This window comes from Crocuta crocuta, unplaced genomic scaffold (genome assembly GCF_008692635.1).
Source record: "Crocuta crocuta isolate KB4526 unplaced genomic scaffold, BGI_CrCroc_1.0 scaffold209, whole genome shotgun sequence".
Taxonomy (NCBI): Eukaryota; Metazoa; Chordata; class Mammalia; order Carnivora; family Hyaenidae; genus Crocuta; species Crocuta crocuta.
The window spans coordinates 2,567,671-2,587,625 of NW_027551566.1; the positions used below are offsets into that span (position 1 = coordinate 2,567,671).

Sequence of the window (19,955 nt, forward strand, 5' to 3'; positions counted from 1 at the left end):
AATATTTGAAATTTCAAATTGTGAAGTTACACGTGTGTAATTGCTAAGTGTGCCGAGTTTCCTCTATACCATTCGTATTCCCAGGGTGCTCTATGACCCTGCTGTAATGTTAACCCTCATCTCAGCCCCAGGGGCCAGTGACACCCTGTTCATGCAGATGCACAGGCAGCTTAGAAGTCAAATGACTCTCCCAGGGTTGTGGGATGAGACGCAAGCCTGTCACTGTTGCCAACAAGCCAGATGGCACAAGGGGCCTCCCTCTACCGAGAATGGTGAGATGAGTTTGATATTTTCTTTATGTGCTAACATATCTTCCTTTGACTGTTTAATTGGATTAAAGATTAGAACTGACATTGACCAGGTGCTGGTGTATTCCAAGCACTGTTATGTACTTCATATGGATTCAAACACCCCTTTGGCTGAAATGAGTACAGAGTCCCTATTTGTTTTAGCTTGGGTTCTCCCAGAAGCCAACCTTGAGACAAGGACTCAAGTATGAGTGGTTCATCTGGGAGGTGAGCCCAGAAAGCACTGGCAGCAAAGGGGAATGAGATGGGAGAGAAAGCAGCCAATATTGTGTGCTTTATTAGTAATTGTAAGACAGTTATTACTGGGGGCAGCTGGAGCCCCACCAGCTCAACTCTGCTGGAAGCCCAAGGAACAGTGTAGAGCAAGCCTCAGGGCTGTCCCAACAGAGAGGAGGCAGCTGGGGTATTTATACATCTGCTCCCATCAGGCTCCCCGAGAGCAGAGAGGGCATTAATTTCCCAGCCTTTCCAACTGCCCTGGACAAGGGCTCTGGTGGCATGAGAAAGTGGCAGGCAAAATGTCACAGGTGCTGGGAGTTGGAAATCAGACAGGTAAGTGAGTGTCAGTAGGGCAAGCACAATGGTGTCTAGTTCATGTTATATATGAAGAAAAAGAGGCACAGAAATATTAAGACATATGACCAAGTACACACAGTTCATCAGAAGCAGAGCTGGGACTTCAAACCCAACAGTCCAGCCTGAGCATGTACTAGGAACCACCACATGCCTTCTGCCTTTTGGCTGAGAAATTTATCCATCTTGTCATAGCAGAGTTGGGATGTGATACCCTGCAGCCACAAGAGAACTTTGCCAACCTTCTGTACAAACTACTCATGAAAAGCAGACCACCTGATGTCCAAGTGGCTCTCGTGTTACACATGAAGTCCAAATGAGCCATTTTCTACTTTGTGACCTTGAGAGAAGAAGTCTCTTCTTTCTGGGCCTTAGATGACCTTTCTGGGCCTTAGCTTCCTCATCTGTAAAATGGGATCACTCACAGCTTCCCAGTGGGATTGTTATGAGGATCAGGTGAGATCCTACTCGGTGAGACCTTTATATGCACCTGTCACCTAATAAATGGGTAAGAATCATTGGCTCCCTCTGTTCCTTTTGTTTTTAATATTTTTAATGTTTTATTTATTTCTGAGAGAGAGGGGGGCAGCGTGAGCAGGGGAAGGTCAGAAAGAGAGTGAGACACAGAATCCGAAGCAGGCTCCAGGCTCTGAGCTAGCTGTCAGCACAGAACCCAACACAGGGCTCGAACCCACAAACAGTAAGATCATGACCTGAGCCAAAGTCCGAGGTTTAACCAACAGAGCCACCCAGGCACCCCTCCCTCTGTTCCTTTTGAATGTGGGGTGTGTATGCCTTGGAATAGGGACACCAGGTTTAGGGATTCAGGCCCATTGGTTTTGTTTTCTTCTATGTTGACTGTGGTTTACTTGGTTTGAAATGGGAACTGAAAGTGCTTTGATAAATTAATTGAAAAGCTGCTGGTTTCCTGTACATCTTTCTCTCTCTCGTGCCTTCTTACTCTTCCGAGACCTACCCATAGGTACAAAGGCAGAAGATCTGAAGTCAGGCCCCTGGGTTTCCCTGCCCTGAATTGCTAGTGTTTTGTCACAGCCACAGTGTCCCCACCTAACAGCTCAAACTCACAGATAAGCTGAGCACCTTCCAGTGGTGTGTCTTCCAGAGCAACAGGAAGTGAGAGGTGGAGAGCCCCTAGCCCCATTTCGGATGAGGAACCATGAGGGATGAAGGGTGGATTCGGTTCATTGTTGACAGTTTTAGGTCTACTAATTGCAAAGGCCTGTGTCACACTGCTGTCCCTGATCTGTGTTTGTCTACTCCAGGCCCCTGACATGCTAGCTTGTCATACTGGCTTGCAGGTGTTTATGGACAGTGTCTGATGTGATTGGTTGGCACCTGGGTTCCAGAGATTGTTAAAGAGTTTGACTCTTACCTGCCTGGAGTGATTTTTCTAAAATGCTTTCCACCACCCTAAAGACTCAGACAGCTTCTGTGGGAGCGCCTCTGCTTTGCCTTCCCTTCTTTGTTCCATGTTCTCACTGAAGGCAATAGTATTGCAGCCCTCTGTGGCTCTGTGTCTCTCCACACGCTGTGGCCAGTGGGCTCCTTGCCTTTCCCAACATGAATAGATTCCCATGCAGCCTTGCCTGTCCACCTCCTCCCCGCGTACTGGGTGCTTGGAGTTCTCTCTTGCCTCTGCTGTGGCATATAGCAAACTGGACCTCTCTCCTGTGAACACCAGACCTGGGGGTCATTGCGTGAGCCAGCTGCAGTCACTACCTAGAGGCCCACAGGTAGCATGTGCTCCAAAAGTGACTTCTGAATGGAGTTGAAAACCCTTCCTTTGGGTGGCTACATGAAAATTATGCTTCTTTTCTCCTTGCCCCTGCAGAATATAGGAAGCATGACTCTGGCAATGAAGCCATCCCCAGCTGTGGGACAGCCAGCCCCATCCCTGCAGGAACCCCTGTCGCCCTGCAGGGGTGTTCTATAACCTGGGTTTGCCTTACCTATGGTGAGTGATGCATACTTCAGCCCATAAACAATAAATAATAATGGATGCTTTACCATTTAAAGGAACCCCCCCCCCCCCAGCCCAGCAGAGATGGCACCAAAATAAAGATGGCAAGTCCTGGGGTGGTGATTCATTAGGTTTTTGTTCATTAAATTTTTTTTTTAATTTTTATTTACTCTTGAGAGAGAGACAGGGTGTGAGCAGGGGAAGAGCACAGAGAGAGGGAGACAGAATCTGAAGCAGGTTCCAGGCTCTGAGCTGTCAGCACAGAGCCTGATGTGGTGCTTGAACTCATGAACCATGAGGTCATGACCTGAGCCAAAGTTAGACACTCAACTGACTGAGCTACCCAGGCACTCCAGGTTTTTGTTCATTTTGATGGGCTTCAAGGAAAGGCATTATGCAAAAATACAGGTAATAGTTTATGCATAGAATCTGTCTGACTGATTTGGATACCTTCTAGTAAAGGGCCAGCAAAAACAAAAGCAGTGGAGAAGAGCCCAATCTTCCTTACTGAAAATAGTAAATAGTTGATGTAGCTGGTCTGGCCTTGGGGAGGTGAAGCTGAATTCTACCCTCATCCCTTGGGTGTGAACAGTGCTTAGTATCCTGATCCTGTAGAACAGAGTATGGATGGGGGAATGGGAAAGGCTGGCATTTATTTTTACAGAGCAGAACTTGATCCAGGGTAAGTGTTATGGAGACCAGGCACCCTCTGGTATGGTGACTTCACCACTGTGGTCTTCCTCTCTCCTCATAAAATGGCCCCAAAAGGCAGTATGGTGTGAAAAACTCTCCAGATGAGTTGGTTCAGTCCTACTTGTACCCTCACTTGACCTTGCTAAGCTTTTGTTTCCTCATCTCTAAAAATGAGGTTAATAAATGGAACCCCCCAAGGCATTAAGGGGATTTAAGGGGATTCTATGCATAAAAGTGCTCCATAAACCCTCAAGAACCACACACCAGTGAGGGATTATGGGGACTTTCACTTGCTTCTATTAAAAACACAGTATGCATTTAACACATACTCATGGACTTGACAAAAGGAAGCGGGCTATGAATTCTGGTTTCTAAAAGAAGCCCCCGGGCTTGGATGGTAAGTGAGAGTCTCCAAACTGGACACCATCCTCTGAGAGGTTAGGTGGAGAGTGTTACTGCCTTGGCCTGCTCCCTGTAGACAGACTGGTAAGCGAGGCTAGCCTGAGGGTGGGTCCCTGGAGTCCCCAGATGGTGAGAACTTGGTCTACATGCTAAGACAGCCAACAGGGCATCTTGTTGGTGGGAGTAGAGTAGCAGAAGACATGTCCAAGTCTCAAAGATTCTGATGCCTCCATTTCAATCAATGTAGTCTCTCAAGTGTCCCCTTCCTTATGCACTCAATTGCTGTAAGATTCTTCTTTTGACTGGTGATGTTTCCTGTCTGGGAGGTATTGATTTCTCTCTTGAGATGGAAGATTCTTGGGACATAGTCAGAAAACACTCCAGCACAGACATCTGCATTCGCCTTATTTTGTGATGCCATCGCAGTTCCCATGTTGCTAGCAGTGGGATTACTGAGCTATCAGATCCCCTGCCCAGAGGATCGTGGAGTCAGGGACTCCTAACACAGATCCTTAACTCCAGAGTTGTGACCCTTCTTTAAGTTGATATAATTAACCCAATTTTTGATGCCCTGAGGTAAAAAATGTACAACGAATGATGCCCCATGGAAAAAAGAGGTGCTTCCTTCTGTCTTACATTTAAACTAATTTTCAAAACTAATTTAGGCATTCTTTTTATATGTTGCAAGAGGTCAGTCTTTCTCCGTTCTACCCTGTGCTAACTGTATAAGGACATTCACTCCTTGAAGGTGATATGGTCACACCATAGTCTAGATCAGAAGTCAGATTCAAGGTTCTATTCTAATCTCAACTTGGCACCAATATGCCGCTCTGGTCACATCTCTCAGAATGATTCTTCAACTGAAAAAGTACAGATAGGGGCACCTGGTGGCTCAGTCGATTGGGCCTCTGGCTCAATTTTGGCTCAGGTCATGATCCCAGGGTTGCAGGATTGAGCCACACATCGGGCTCCATCCTAAGTGAGGAGCCTGCTTAGGATTCTCTCTCTCATCCTCTGCCCCTCTCCCTCACTTGTTCTCTCCCTAAAATAAAAGAATAAAAATTAAAATTACAAAGAGCAAATAATAACTCAAGGGCTTGAAACCAAACTGTGAATTAAAAGTTAAAAAACAAGGGGCACCTGGGTGGTTCAGTCAGTTGAGTATCCGACTTTGGCTCAGGTCATGATCTTGTAATTCGTGGGTTCAAGCCCTGTGTTGGGCTCTGTGCTGACAGCTCAGAGCCTGGAGCCTGCTTTGGATTCCATGTCTCCCTCTCTCTGTCCCTCCCCTGTTCCTGCTGTGTCTCTGTCTCTCTCTCAAAAATAAATAAAGATTAAAAAAATTTTTTTTTAAATCACATGATTACAAATTGAGTTTAAAGGTACTTTGTTTTCAAACAATTATGCTCTTCAGGGAAAATACCCATTTTACTATTAGCAATCAAATAAAGCAGAACCACTATTGTCTTGTTTTGTTGCTATTGACTTCTAGGACTACAAACACCTGGGGTTTTTTGTTGTTGTTGTTGAGTGAAATAACAAATTTGGGATTCTGAAATTTTTGGAATTGGACAAATTTTGTTTTTCTTGACACAAAACTTGAAAACAGAGGGCTTTCCCAAGATTAATGTCAAATCAGATATAGAATTTCTTTTGCTTGAATAAAATCAAAACACTAACCACAAAAATGCACCAAGTTCTACAGAGTGGAGATTTCATGATCAGAAATCCTGAACTAGTCTCTCCCATTGGTTGAAAGTGACTGAAGCAAGAGTGGTATGATGTGCGAGCTCACCAATGAGGAACACATGTTGGAGTAATGAGTAATGTCACACCCTGTCTACACTTGACAGCCGACACCAGTAATGAGTATACCTCACTGTCGATGAAGTTACTGATCCCAGGGCTTTCCAGAAGGACCTGAAACTATGTGCACTTTTTGTTAAAGCATCTGTTTGTCCTTTCATGTACTACTTTGTGGGGGCGGGGGAGTGAGGGTGGGTGAAGCACTATCCAGAAGGGAAATGATACGTGGCCCTGGAATAAACAGAGACCTGACTCACCTGGGAACCCACCACGTCTTACCTTCATTGGCTTCATTCTCCAACCAGGAGAGTGAAGCTGATGTCAATCAACTAATATTTATCCAAGAACCTCTAAATGGCAGGGCTTTTGGGTGACAGTGCTTTAAAGAGTAGTCTAAACAGAATGCAACTTCTCCATAATAGGACACAACCATTTAGAATGGCAGTTTTTGTGTGGTTTCTTTTGACACTGACTTATTCATCATTTTATTCTCACCTAGAAAATGCTGACCTGAAGGGCTAGGACAAGAATCTATGGATAAAGTGGCACTGGGTGAGCTACTTAGTGTTTTCCTTGGCTTTTTGCTAGGCAACTGAAGAAGACAGATTAGCACTATCTCCATATACTATGTGTATACATGCATGCATTAGGTCATTTTTCACATATGAATGACAGCTCTAATTCTACATGGGTTAAGCCAGTGAAATGCCTCCTCTAGCTTCCTTGATTCTGGGATGGTCATTCTGTAAATGCAGGCTTTAAATGTAAATTCTCACCTCCTAGTTCAGAGCTATAACCTTCAGAAGTTGTGGGAAAGGAGGACAGGGTCAGACTGGCATTCTTGAAAAGTCTTAGGATGGCACAAAAACAGACACATAGACCAATGGAACAGAATTGAGAACTCAGAAGTGGACCCAAAAGTATACAGCCAACTGATCTTTGACAAAGCAGGAAAGAATATCCAATGGAAAAAAGACAGCCTTTTTAACAGATGGTTTTGGGAGAATTGGACAGCAACATGCAGAAGAATGAAACTAGATCATTTTCTCACACCATGCACAAAAATAAACTCAAAATGGATAAAGGACCTGATCGTGAGACAGGAAACTATCAACACCCTAGAGGAGAAAGCAGGAAACAGCCTCCTTGACCTCCACCGCAGCAACTTCTTACTTGACACATCCCCAAAATTAAGGGAATCAAGAGCAAAAATAAATGATTGGGACCTCATCAAGATTAAAAGCTTCTGCACAGCCAAGGAAACAACCCAGAAAATTCATAGGCAACCAACGGAATGGGAAAAGATAGTTGCAAATGCCATATCAGATAAAGGGTTAATATCCAGAATCTATAAGGAACTCACCAAACTACACGCCCGAAAAACAAACAACCCAGTGAAGAAATGGGCAGAAGACATGAACAGACGCTTCTCCAAAGAGGACATCCAGATGGCCAACAGACACATGAAACGATGCTCAGCATCCCTCCTCGTCAGGGAAATACAAATCAAAACCACACTGAGATACCACCTCATGCCAGTCAGAGTGGCTAAAATGAGCCAGTCAGAGAACTCTAGATGCTGGTGAGGATGTGGAGAAATGGGCACCCTCCTACACTGTTGGTGGGAATGTAAACTGGTACAGCCCCTCTGGAAAACAGTGTGGAGGTTCCTCAGGAAACTAACAATAGAACTCCCCTATGACCCAGCAATAGCACTGCTAGGAATTTACCCAAGGGATACAGAAATGCTGAGGCATAGGAGCACATGTACCCCAATGTTCATAGCAGCCCTCTCCACAATAGCTAAAACATGGAACGAGCCTAAGTGTCCATCTACTGATGAATGGATCAAGAAGATGTGGTTTATCTATACAACGGAATACTACATGGCAATGAGAAACAATGAAATCTGGCCTTGTGTAGCAACATGGATGGACCTGGAGGGTGTTATGCTGAGCGAAATAAGTCAGGCAGAGAAGGACAAATATCATATGTTTGCACGTATAGGAGGATTAGGAGGAACTTGACGGAGGAACAAGGGGGAGAAGAAGGGCGGAAATGGTGGGGGAAAGGGAGAGAGGCAAACCATGCGAGACTCTTGAATGCTGACAAAAACTGAGGACTGATGGATGTGGGGGGGGAGGGGGGGATGGGCATGGAGGAGGACACTTGTGGGGATGAGCACTGAGTGTTATGTGGAAACTAATCTGACAATAAACTATTTGTAAAAAAAAAAAAAAAGAAAAGAAAAGTCTTAGGAGCATTAGTAGACACCTGTTCAGAACAAACTTGAGGCTTGGTATTCCAGAGATGCCATTCAAAGTGAATCCATTTGGAGTGAATACATGAAAAGTGAATTAATTCCTCCCAGAAAGTGAGATATGGTGGGAATAAGCAAATGATGGAGGAAAGATCTGGCTTGAATCCAAGCTCCCCTACTTACCAGCAGTCACTACAAGTCACTTTTTACATCTTGGCCTCTGTTCTTGAATTTGCAAAACATGAACACTATCTATATAAATGTACCAACCTTGATTTGGTTACAAGACTCAAAGGAGTGGCTGTATTAACAAGTCTATAGTAAACTAATGAGCACTTCATTTATGACTATGGAAAACAATTAGATGGAGTCCACTTTTTTTTTTCCCAAAGTCTTAATCTAGTGACTTACACATTTAAAGGGATCAGTTTTCTGATCATTAGGGTCACCTCTTTCCCTGCATTTGAACAAAGGTAGAATTTCTCAGGTTAACCTCTGCTCTGGTTCACCTTCCTCTTAATTTCAAAAGCCTGACACATTTATTGTAGTTTCAAAACTGAACGATGCTTTCACTGGGGAAGCAACACGTGATGAAGTGCCTGCTTTAAAGCAAAAGTTTAAAAAACCAAAACAAACAAGCTAATAAAAAAAAGTGGGGCAATGCTTAGTTGGCCACACCCACACCTCCAAACAAAATTTTAGTCTGTGCTGCCTCAACAAAGGGCTAGCCTTGTCTTCTAAATGCTGTACCAGCTGGTTACTAGCTGGTGTGCCCCCCCACCCCCGCCCCGGGACAAAGGGCTCCACCTGGCAAAGTCCTGCATTCTCCACTTCACAGGGGATGCTGGTGTCTGCTTCACCAGGCGAGGCCAGAACAGGCTTACATCACGTGGACAGAATCCTGGCTCCTATGAGAAGCTCCACAGATGTCAACATCCCTTCTTGCCATGATTTGGATTTTAAATTAAAAGCTGCATCCTTCCAGAGCAGCAAAGTGTATGTTTGTTTTTGGAGAAAATGAACCCTTGTGCTCTGAGAGTAAATATCATATCTGAACTTCACTTCAAAAGAAGCCACTGGGGACCAGCACTTTGGTTGGTGCTTAACAATCTCAGCAGGGAAGGAGGGGATGGCCCTTGTTCCCTGGGGAGCCTTGTCTCTGTGGGCTGGTTGGTGCTGGACAACATAACTCAGGGCTGACATCAGCGCCTGATTGCCATCCCCCTCCCACCGGACACTCCCAGAGGAAGCTTCTCCTGGAGGTTCAGAGTGCCTGCTATTATTGCATCTGAACTGGTCCCCCCTGAGAGGTGGGCTCTAGTGGGACACGGGACAGGATGGCTTGGGTGACTATTCTGCCTTCCCCTAGAAACCTTTTTCAGTTCCAGGCACACCACAAGGGCACATTCCTTCCAGCCTCTCTCCTCAGCAACACCCAGCTCTAACCCCGCCCCATCAACCAGGCTCAAACCTCAAGAAAACAAACAAGGCTTTGATTCCTTTGTGAGAAAATCAAAGAGCTGCTGAAACTCACTTAAAGGAGAAAGAGACAGAGACAGAGACAGAGACAGAGAGTCCACTCTCTACCACATAGTGTTTACTACTTTCAACAAACAGACCCAATCAGAAAGAAGAAATCTGGGTTTAGCTTTATGAACTGCCTGGAAATATTTGGTAGCTCTTTCAGCTGTGGCTGCCCAGTGAATGAGGTCTCTGAAATTAGCCTTTTAGAGAGAATCTTCTGAAATTAAAAAAAAGAAAAAAAAAAGAATCCTTGCAACACTCTTACCCTGGAAAAAAGATGCCTTGCCAAATTCAAATTTTCTGTGGCCAAAGTAACTATTAACAATTCAGCCCTTTGATGAGGTTATAAATAAAATATTTCCCTTTGACTTCTGAGAAAACACCTTTCATTTGAACTTCCAAATATGTTACTTATTTGAAGGGTACACAAACTTTCCTTTTCTTTTCTTTTAAGTCACTCCCAAACCGTGCCACTTAGGGAATTCTGCGGCATCAGAAGCCAGCAGGGCAGTTACCCTTTTGGGAGCGGGGCGGTTACCTTCTGGGAGAAGGCTGACAGGGTGGTGGTCCCAGGGGCCTTCTGGATGTGGGTCCTGTTGTGCTGAGCTCTCACTCATCACACAGGTGTGTTCACTGTGGAAACTCCTCCAGCCACATACCCGTGATGGCTGTGCTCTTCTGAACGTACACTATACCTCAGGTAAAAGTGTACTTCCCAAACAAAGCAGAGGAAAACACTCTCTCAGAAGACAGCACACGTACCTTCCATGCATGCACTGCCTGCAGAGACGCGCTTTCAGGAAACACTCCACAGCTGTGTCACACACACAGCCTAAGATCAGGTGGGCAATCGGACCCTCAGAAGGCAAATTCTACCCTTGAGTAGAGCCGCCCTGCGGTTTCCATCAGGGGGTCCCTTAAAGCTAGCCTGGCAGGTAGCAGTCAGGTATGAGGTGAGCTGTGCTTTGAGAAGCTCCCATCCCATTCAAATGGGTGGAGGGAATGGAGTGTGTTGTTGTTTTGAACTCCAGAGAAAACTTCATCCAAGATCACTGCCACAGGACGCACTGTCCTATGAGGTTACAGTAGTTTTTATGTTTAAAAGGGGAAAAAAAAAGGCAAAGTAAGGACTTACCAATTTGGTCTTCGGGGATCAGCGACTCGATGGGGGGGTCCAGCTCTGAGCTCTGAGACAAATAGTTCTTCACCTGGGTCATGAACTGCCGGATGGTCTGCAGCATGTCCGTGCTGGACACGTGGCACTCCTTGTTCTCTTGCAGAAAGCTCACGTAGTCCTGCACCAGGCAGCCGAAATAGGTGCACTTGTCCCGGGACAGCTCGGCGATCCTCCTGACCATGCGCTTCTCGGGGGTCATGAAGGAGCTGAACACCCCACTCATCTTGCGCAGCTGGGACTTGACGAGCTTGGGCAGCACGAAGGAGCTGTTCCTCTTCTTTTTGGACTTGATGGGGGGGGGCATGGTCTCCTGGTCGCTCTCCTCTTCGCAGTCCTCCAGGCTGCTGTTGGTGTCCGCCTCGTAGCCAAACAGGGGCATGCTGCGGTCGAACTCCAGCGAGTCGGAGGAGGAAGTGGAAATGCTCATGTCGCTCAGCCTCTGTCTGCCTCCATGCCACGGGGGCCGTGATTCAGGGCCGGTGGCCCTTGTGCAATCCCCCGGAGGCTCGGCAGGCGGGGCCCCACCTGGCTGGCCAGCTGTGCCCGGCCCCAGCTCCTCCGGCTCCCGCTCCTGGCCAGGACGAGGCCGGCCGCCGGTCAAGGTCTTTGCGCTGCCTTCTGCCTCGAGAAAAGAAGCCTGCTTCTTCAGCCGGGGTGGAGGGATGGGGGTTGGTTTCGTTCCAAGCAGAGCTACGTTCCCATGTTTGTTATGGTTGACTGTTTCTGGCATGCTCGCCTGGGTTTCAGTCCTGGACAGCTGAGGGCTTGTGTGGAGACTATTAATAGCGGGTGGCGGGGGCCTGGGTGGGGGGGACCGAGGCCTCTCGGTGCCATTCGCGTTGGGAGTCCTTGTGCAGGGCCGTTTCAGGCCTCCACTGAGGTCCTGGCTGTGCACTTTCAAGAAAAGGGGATTAATAAAACACAGGGCTCCGTTGGTCTGGCTGCACTCCAGCTCTGAAGGCGTCCTGGTTTTTATAGAATGCACTCCATTTATAAGGCAGAGCTGACGAGAGGCAGGACAAGCACCGTCTGAGGAGAGAGGCCTATGGGGAGGTGGAGGGTTTGGGGGTTTGTTGTCAGCTGGAGAGCTCCAAAAATCTGAAAGTCATTATCAGTGAACACAAGAATGTAAATACAGTACTCTTGGGCCATTCCTTCACAAATTAAAAAAAAGCACACTTGCATGACAACACACGTCTTTCAAGGGGGAGGCGCCACACTTGGGTGTTGTTTTTTTTCTTTTTCTTTTTTGCTTTGACTGCATTCCCTTTACTGGAAAGGGTGGAAACGCTGCCAGGCCCAGCTGTGGGCTCACAGGAAGACTCCAGGGCTTTTCACCTTCAAAGCCCTTGAGAAACAGCTTGGCCAACTGACAAAGCCAGCCCAGCCTTTGCACAGGTAAGGAAAGAAAGAATCGAATTGTTACAGTGTAAGCCTGGAAAAGACCACAGGCTCCCGGACTCCCTTAAAAACAAAACGGAGTCTACTCGCAAAGCAAGCCACCCTTTCCAATCCACTTCTCCTGGAGGTGCCCTCGTGCGGAGGACCTGGCAGTTCCCCTTTAACGGGCAGGCCCAGCAGCTGGGCCCGGGGGATGTTACACAATCTGCTTAGGGTTTTACGCGTTCAGCATTAAAACCCCAAACGGAGGAAAAATACACTCCTGGAACCCATCAGCAGGATAAAAAGGACAGCAGACCGATGCAAATGCTAAGTGCAAGTTCAACCATTTATCTTCGTGGTTAGCTGCCCTTACTCTGCAAATCCTAGCCCTCCTCACTGTGGCTTACACATCCAACACTCTCTGGCACAGCGCACATTGCTTACTGCAGCTGTCTGTAAGGCCTGTGTCACCTGCATATGGGGCTGGATTTGCCACACAAATCCAGGGAGGCAGCAGTGGTGACAGATGTTATCTGTTGTAATTTCCATTTGGAACAGGTTTATTCTCTCTCTATAGCTCTGCCTTCTGGTGTTTGCCTAAAATGTGGTGGGTTTTTTTTTCTTCCCTATGGGCCCAGAATGGCTGATCATGGGGGATGGCGGGGAGGCTGACATGTGGAGCCCTTGCCCTGCCTTCTCTGTGTTATAAACATGCTTGATACTGTTGCCCAGTCACCTGCTTTCTCTCTCTCTTCCTCTCCTCTCTAGCTCTGTGCCATCCAACGCAAAAGCCAGTATGGGTCACCTGTGGCTAGTGAGCCAATGCTACAGAGGGCTTCCATTTTAAATCACATCAATCCATTTAAGTTTAAAAACAGACGTGCAATTCAATCACTGGGAAACTGTTCAGTCATTTTGGAACTTGGGCGCGTGAATGCAGTTTCTCAACTGTAAGTTTAATGAGCTCTAAATACAAATCACATGTTTCAGATGAAAATTTAATGTCTCAAAAGAGATAAGGATAAAACACACTCTGAATTCAAACATTTAGTATGAAAAAAAGGAATGTAAAATCTTATTTTTTTTTTCTTTTTTGGAAAAAAAGAAAACTTTTTTTTCTTTTTTGGAAAAAAGAAAACTTTTTTTTTCTTTTATAGTTTGTTGCCAAGTTGGTTTCCATATAACACCCAGTGCTCATCCCAACAAGGGCCCTCCTTCATGCTCTCATTAATACTTTCAAAAAATATTGATTCTATGTTGAAGTAACATTTCATATATATTACATTAGTTAAAATAAGTTATAAAAATTAATTTCACCTGTGTGTTTTTTATTGCCTTTAACAGGGCTACTAGAAAATTTAAAATTACCCATTGATTCTTCTTATACACACTTCTATTGCCCAGTCTAGGTCCTGGTAGAATGGCTCCCGCCACCTTTGGGTCCTTCTCAGGCTTCTACTGACACCACCACTAGACTTTATAAGGCTACACACTTAGTTCTCATGTATGTGTTTCTTCCACATGGGCTCTAGACCTGGGTGGTGGGGGAGGGCAGGGACAGACACTATCAACCTTTGGCCCCTCGGTGTGGAGCCTAGTGCCTGCCACATAGCAGATCCTCCAGAAACATTTGCTGCAAGAACGAATAAATGAGGCACAGAGTTTTAAAAAGTGCTGTCTCTTCCCAAAACGAATAATATGTACATTGGCAACTATGAATTGAGTGTATATTAATTATATTAATTAGATATCATTTGCTTCTAGTTAGTGGCCATGGGAACAAGGTGTTTTTACATTTATCTGTGCAGGAAGCTGACCAGGATACTTCAGTCCTTCAGATCTGGCACAAAGCATGCACTGCACACTAACCACAGAACCAGGAGTTAGCTGGATGGAGGTCACCAGTGAAAACTGACACCTGGCACACGTCTTCAAGAGGCTTACTATCTAGTTGGTTTTATTAACTGAAATTTGGGAAAAGTTTTAAACTCTCCAAAAGGTGCGTGAAACACCATTGCCAGAGATGGTGTAACTTTTCAGAAGGGACACTTACTCTACCCTATTATTTTTACCAAGATTCCCAATCTGACTACCTAACTGCCCATCAGACAGGCCTCAGACACACGTAGCAATTCTTTTGAAAGAACCTAAGTTTAACAAGAGAATCCAGCCTTCTCATAGGCTCTAGGAGCCTGGGAGTCCTGGGAGTTGCACTTCAGAATCTCAAATTTCCATTCAAATACTATGGCTTCATTGTCAATCATTTGGAAGACTGAAGCCCTAAAATCTTAAGAGAATTTCCCCTTCCAATTTTTTTTTGGCAAAAGTTAAACCCACACAAATTCCCCATGGTAATGGGACGAGGAAGTGAAATTGGGTGAACTGTTTATCCTGATCCATCATCAAGCACTATCCAGAAGCATGGTGTTGCGTTCAGGGGCGTTGGCAAAGGGGCGGGGGGTGGGGGGGAGCAAGTGTCCAGCTGGCCAGGGCAAGGATGCATGGCAGCATAAGGGACATGGCCCAGAACACCAGGACGAAATTGGACAACAAGAGAGGAAGTGAGACAGATGTTACTCTAAATGTCTGCATGGTCAAATTCCTCAAAGCACAGAAGTGCCGTCAATGCCCGTGGGTCTCTCTGTAACAAAACTCGCACGTGAGATGTACTGTGCCTATTTCCCCTTCTGTCAAGCACAGTCTCTCCACAGCAAGATGCCACAGAAAGGACATGACCCATTACAGAAGTTTATGTTCCATTAGCATTTGGACATTTAGGGTAGCCGAAACTCATTGTTGGGAGATGCTGGAGAGGTGTGGGGTTACCCAGGCAAATAGAGCGCCTGTTCTGAGAGTCAGTAAAATGTCTGACTTTGAAAAAACAATCTCAGCAGGTGTGATTCAGGGCCGTTTTGCCATGGAGATAGGGATTATTTTTCAACAATGTATCATTAGCCAGCCTAACATTGACTGGGTTCCATAGATACATTTCAAGAGAGACCTGGGTAGGGGCTCCCACTTACTTAGTCCCAGTTGGGCTAGTTCTTCAAGTTGAGCCTCCGTCTTGGCTGTTGAAATGGCATAAGGCAACTTCAAGGTGAACGGCAAAACGTCCCTAGTTTTTCAAAAAGAGAATATTTATGATTACGTGTCTTCTTTCTATCCCAGCATTTCTATCCTAGAAATGTTTTAGCTTAAACTGAAATGTCCTAAGTAGACACTACATCATACCTAACCAGAATTTGTCTTTACTGGTGACAGGACTGCAAGATTACTGTTCTTTCCTGTAGTAACACAGTCAGGACAGGCTGAGAGACAAGGCTGCCTGGCTTCAGTATTTGTAGTGAGGACCAAATTTCCTTCCTGAGTAGCTGAAATGTATTTATCATTAATATCAGAATTGCTACACTGGTGGATCTTACATACGTACATACATACATACATGTAAGACATTGTATACTAATTTGCTACATGTTCTGAAAACTGGGCCCCAATTCATTGGGCAGGAATGTATAATCCTAAACCAGACTTATTATTCCACATCCTTACCCAGGGCAGGTTCTCAACCACCATCTATTGGTTTTACTTTGACACCTTCCAGCAAGAGCCCATGCATCCTGCTTTGTGTGTTGAAGTCAAAACTTCCTCTTGTGTTTGAAGATAGTGCTGCCCTATCAGTAATGTACACGTGAATCCCTGGGAGTCTTGTTTTACTGCACACTCTGATTCAGGAGGTCTGGGTGAGGCCAGAAATTCAGCATTTCTGCCATGCTCCCAGGCAATGTTTCTGCTGCTGGCCTGCACCATGTGTTGAGTAGGGAAGCAAATCTAAAGGACTTCGTGGAACAACCCTACCCTCCAGCAGCACAGCACCATGTGTAGATCAGCAAACACATGCCTTCAACATCACAGACTAACAGGCCCAACAAGAAGGAGCTGAAAGAACTTTCCAGGCAGAGAGAGCAGTGGGTGCAAAGGTCCTGCAGTGGGAGAGGGTCTGGCATGCATGAAGAACAGCAAGGAGGCCATGATGCCTGGGGTAGAGTACGTGAGAGAAAAAAGCTGGAGCCTGTATTTTGTCTACTCAAGATGTTGTGAACATCTCCACTGAAGAGAATCACTATCCCAAATAACTAGTTGTTTACAGTAAGATAAGGCAACATTCTAAATTGAATCAGATTAAATCTAGATGACTTGAGAATTTTGGAAACCCCTGAAGCTGTTGATAATGAATAACAAATTAGTAAGGTCAATGAAAAGAGCAAAATATGAATAAAATGTAATTCATGGCATGGGCTGTAATATACTGCTCACATAAATACTAATGGTTGGCAGTCAGGAGGCTGCTCTTTCCTGAGATGTCAAAGATGGATCATCCCCTATCATCTGCCTCCAAATGTTGTGAGTACCTCCTTCTACTTGTCCACTTGCATCTGCTATGGAGCCTCAGGGGATGGCAGCGTTTGTTATAACTGCTGCCTGACCCAGGAGAGGTGATGACTCAGAATACAATCTTAAATGAAGATTAATGGGAAGCAAAATTTTGTAATGCCAAAGCACCATATAAATATATGTTTCTACGGCTATACAAACTTATTAAAATCTTCTTTCTTTAGACAATTTGGGGAAAGACACATATGACAAAACCAACCTATGTTTATTTTATTTGAAGCATTTCACCTTGCTTAATCCAGTACCTGGAGCCTAAACATCACATGGCCGGTTTTGGTGTTCCTTAATGGCATCTATGACAGTAAACCACACCTGTCATTGACTAATGGGTAGTTTTAGGCTTTGATCTACTGGAAGATTAGAGCCCTCTTTCACTGCACCAGCTAAGAGCATCTCCCCTCCTCCTCCCTCCCCCATAGGGTCACTTCCCTCTCATTAAGGAAAGGAACCCTTTGTATAACAGAAAAAATAAAGCCATCTTAGGTATAAATGTTTCACTCAAGAGTTTTAATACACACATAATCTACTTTTGAACTTTGTTCTATATGTCGTATTTTAAAGGGCAGGAGACTAACTTTATGGAGTACCTACAGTGCACCAAGCACTGTACCTCATGTGAGACCCACACAGGCCCTTGTAAGAAGTTCTGATGTCCCCCATCTCATGGATCAGAAGCACAGGACAGCACAGAAGGGGAGTTCCCTGCACCCACTCCCAGCTGACGTGGAATTAAGGAACCTGGGTGCATTGGATCCCAAGGTCTGTGAAGCTGTGCTGTACAGGGGTAAATATGGGCTCTGGCATTGAGGCAGGCCTGGGTTCAAATCTGCTACATGTTAATTGAATGACTGTAGACAAGTATCTCACTCTCTGAGCCATGGTGTCTTCATGATCCTAATTTCAGGGTCGCAATGAAGATTAGAAATAATGTATATATGGTGCCAAGCACAGATACAAAAAGCTCCTGAAATTATAATTGCACTTAATAAGTAATAATTAAAAACTATTATTTCCTCTAGCTCTTTGCTACTCAAAGTGCAGTTGTAGGACTAGCAGCCTTGGTCTCATTACCTGGGAGACGGTTGGAAACGCAGACCTTCAGGTCTTGCCCCAGACCCCATACCCCCCGAATCAGAGTCTGCATTCTAACAAGATTCCAGGGGATTCTGGTGTGCATGAATGTTTACAAGGCAGTGCTCTCCACAACACTGACTATGCCAAGCTGACTGGGAGCTACAGGCATTGGTGGCCACGTTTTGCATCTGATTTATATCCTCCGCTCTAGTCTTCAGCATGTCCCTCTGATGTGGCATGAATTCTCTAGTCTAGTGACTAGATTGACTCATGAATTCTCTAGTCTAGTGTGCCTGTGGAGATGCCTTCTGGGTGAGTACCAGGGCTGACAATCCAACCACTTTCTCTGTATGAATATACTTATGTACCAATAACCAACTAGAACATTTCAAAAACATTTGGGTAAGACTGGGTCAAATCAATTACTGATTACTAAGAACATTGACTTAGGTAAACCGAGTAGCATAGAGCACTAAAGGAGAAACAAAACCATCAAGAAAACATCAAGAACCTTTGCATTTTGAGGAAAAAAATAGAGAAATGAATTTCACGTCACTCTGATCATAAAATGTCAATGTTGGGATTTTTCTGTAAACACCTTATATTGGTACCATGCTTTATAATTTACAGAAGATTTTCATATGCTTTATCTCCTTCAACCATCAAACAGCCCTGGACAGCAGGTACTCCAGTCTATTATAAACACTGAGAGGAGAGATGGTATCTTTTGTGTGCTGCTGCCAAATACTGTTTTATAGGTGTAACGATCTTTCATAACAACAGGACAATCAACAAGCCAACTATGAAGAATAAGCATTGGCCAGCTTCTCCTCTGACCAACAGGTTAGTGTTGAAATTCACTTTCGGGAACTAGTTGGCCTCAAACCAGATCAGGTGTGTATCCCAGGGGAAGGTGGGGACATCTGCACTGTCTTCTTCTGTTTGGGCAGCAGATATCCATCCTCACACAGGCCAAGGACTGTTGGTGGTGTCCCCTCACAGAGATCTGTCCAATTCTAGACGAAGTCCCTTGGTTTCTTCCTCCTGGTAATCAGCCCTCTGGAGGTGTCTCCCCACCTCAGGCCATTAATTGTGTAGCATTGTCAACCTGGTGACTTCTAGGGGTCAAAAGCTCAGTGCCTGCCCCTGGGAGGGCCGAGTTCAACAGGCACAACAAATGTCTAACTTGAGAAATAACTTGACCCTTAAATTAAAATAAAGGAAATGAACCCCAAATAAGCCTCTGAGTCTCAGAGTGTGGTGGCTGTGAGACATGATCTTTGGAAACAACTCAGTAACACATGCCTGTCCATGCTCTACTGGCTGCAACAGACATACAGAAAAGCCATGGAGGCCAACTGAGCTCCACTGCCTATATGGAGGCAATGTCAATCTCTGCAGATGAAGACTGTGGATTCTTAATCACCAAAGAAATACTCAATTTGAGGGCACCTGCATGGCTCAGTAGGTAAAGTGTTGGACTCCTGATTTCAGCTCAGGTCATGTTCTCACAGTGCATGAATTTGAGTCCTACACCGAGCCCTGTGTCAGGCTCTGTGCTGACAGTGAGCAGCCTGCTTAGGATTCTCTCTCTCTCCCACTCTCTGCCCCTCCCCCGCTTGTGCATGCACAAATGCGTACACTCTCTCTCAGAATAAATAAACATTAAAAAAAAAGAACAGTCAATTTGAAAAACTATTATGGCTAGGAAGAAAAAAAAGAGAAAGCCTTCAACAATTCACACCCTCCCCACACTTATTAACATGCTGATTTTTGGCTTAGCTACTTGTAATCTAACACAGTTGCTTTAGTTATGAAAAGGACATGAGCACCAAGTGGGCCTATAGGACAGTGCTGCAAGGTTTATGGGACGGTTTAAGGAGCCTGTATTTCTAGAATGAATTGCATCCCTTGAGGGTTTTCAGAAAAAGTATCAGGGATGTGTATTTATTTATTTCTCAGAGAGAGAGAGACAGAGAGGGTGCAAGTGAGTGAGGGGCAGAGAGGGAGGATCCCGTGAGGGGCAGAGAGAGACAGAAAGAGAGGAAGAGGGAGAGAAAGACTGAGAGAAGCAGGGCTCACTTGATGCGGGACTGGAACTCATGAACCACGAGCTAAAGACCTGAGCCAAAGATGCTTAACTGATTGAACCACTCAGGCGCCCCACATTATCAAGGATCAGGTTTGCAGCACGGATCCCTTTCTGTGTGTGCATGTGTGCATGTATGTACATGTATGTGAATGTGTGTTTGTTTCCCGTGCTTGCTGGGTCAAGGTCAAAGGAGCCATGGGGACAGCTTGAAGACACAGACACATTCATTT

The 19,955-nt window shown here is 45.3% G+C and overlaps 1 protein-coding gene across 4 annotated transcripts in view; it reads right to left on the reverse strand.

The window, feature by feature from the left end:
* Positions 1 to 19,955, reverse strand: part of RIN2 (Ras and Rab interactor 2) — a 109,596-nt gene that overhangs the window by 15,017 nt on the left and 74,624 nt on the right. For all 4 annotated transcript variants that reach the window (XM_077750143.1, XM_077750146.1, XM_077750144.1 and 1 more), the window contains 2 exons: positions 15,131 to 15,222; positions 10,683 to 11,822 (listed from right to left, as the gene is read on the reverse strand). In XM_077750143.1, the coding sequence (XP_077606269.1) occupies positions 10,683 to 11,822; positions 15,131 to 15,222 (1,232 nt within the window). The remainder of the gene's footprint in view (positions 1 to 10,682; positions 11,823 to 15,130; positions 15,223 to 19,955) is intronic.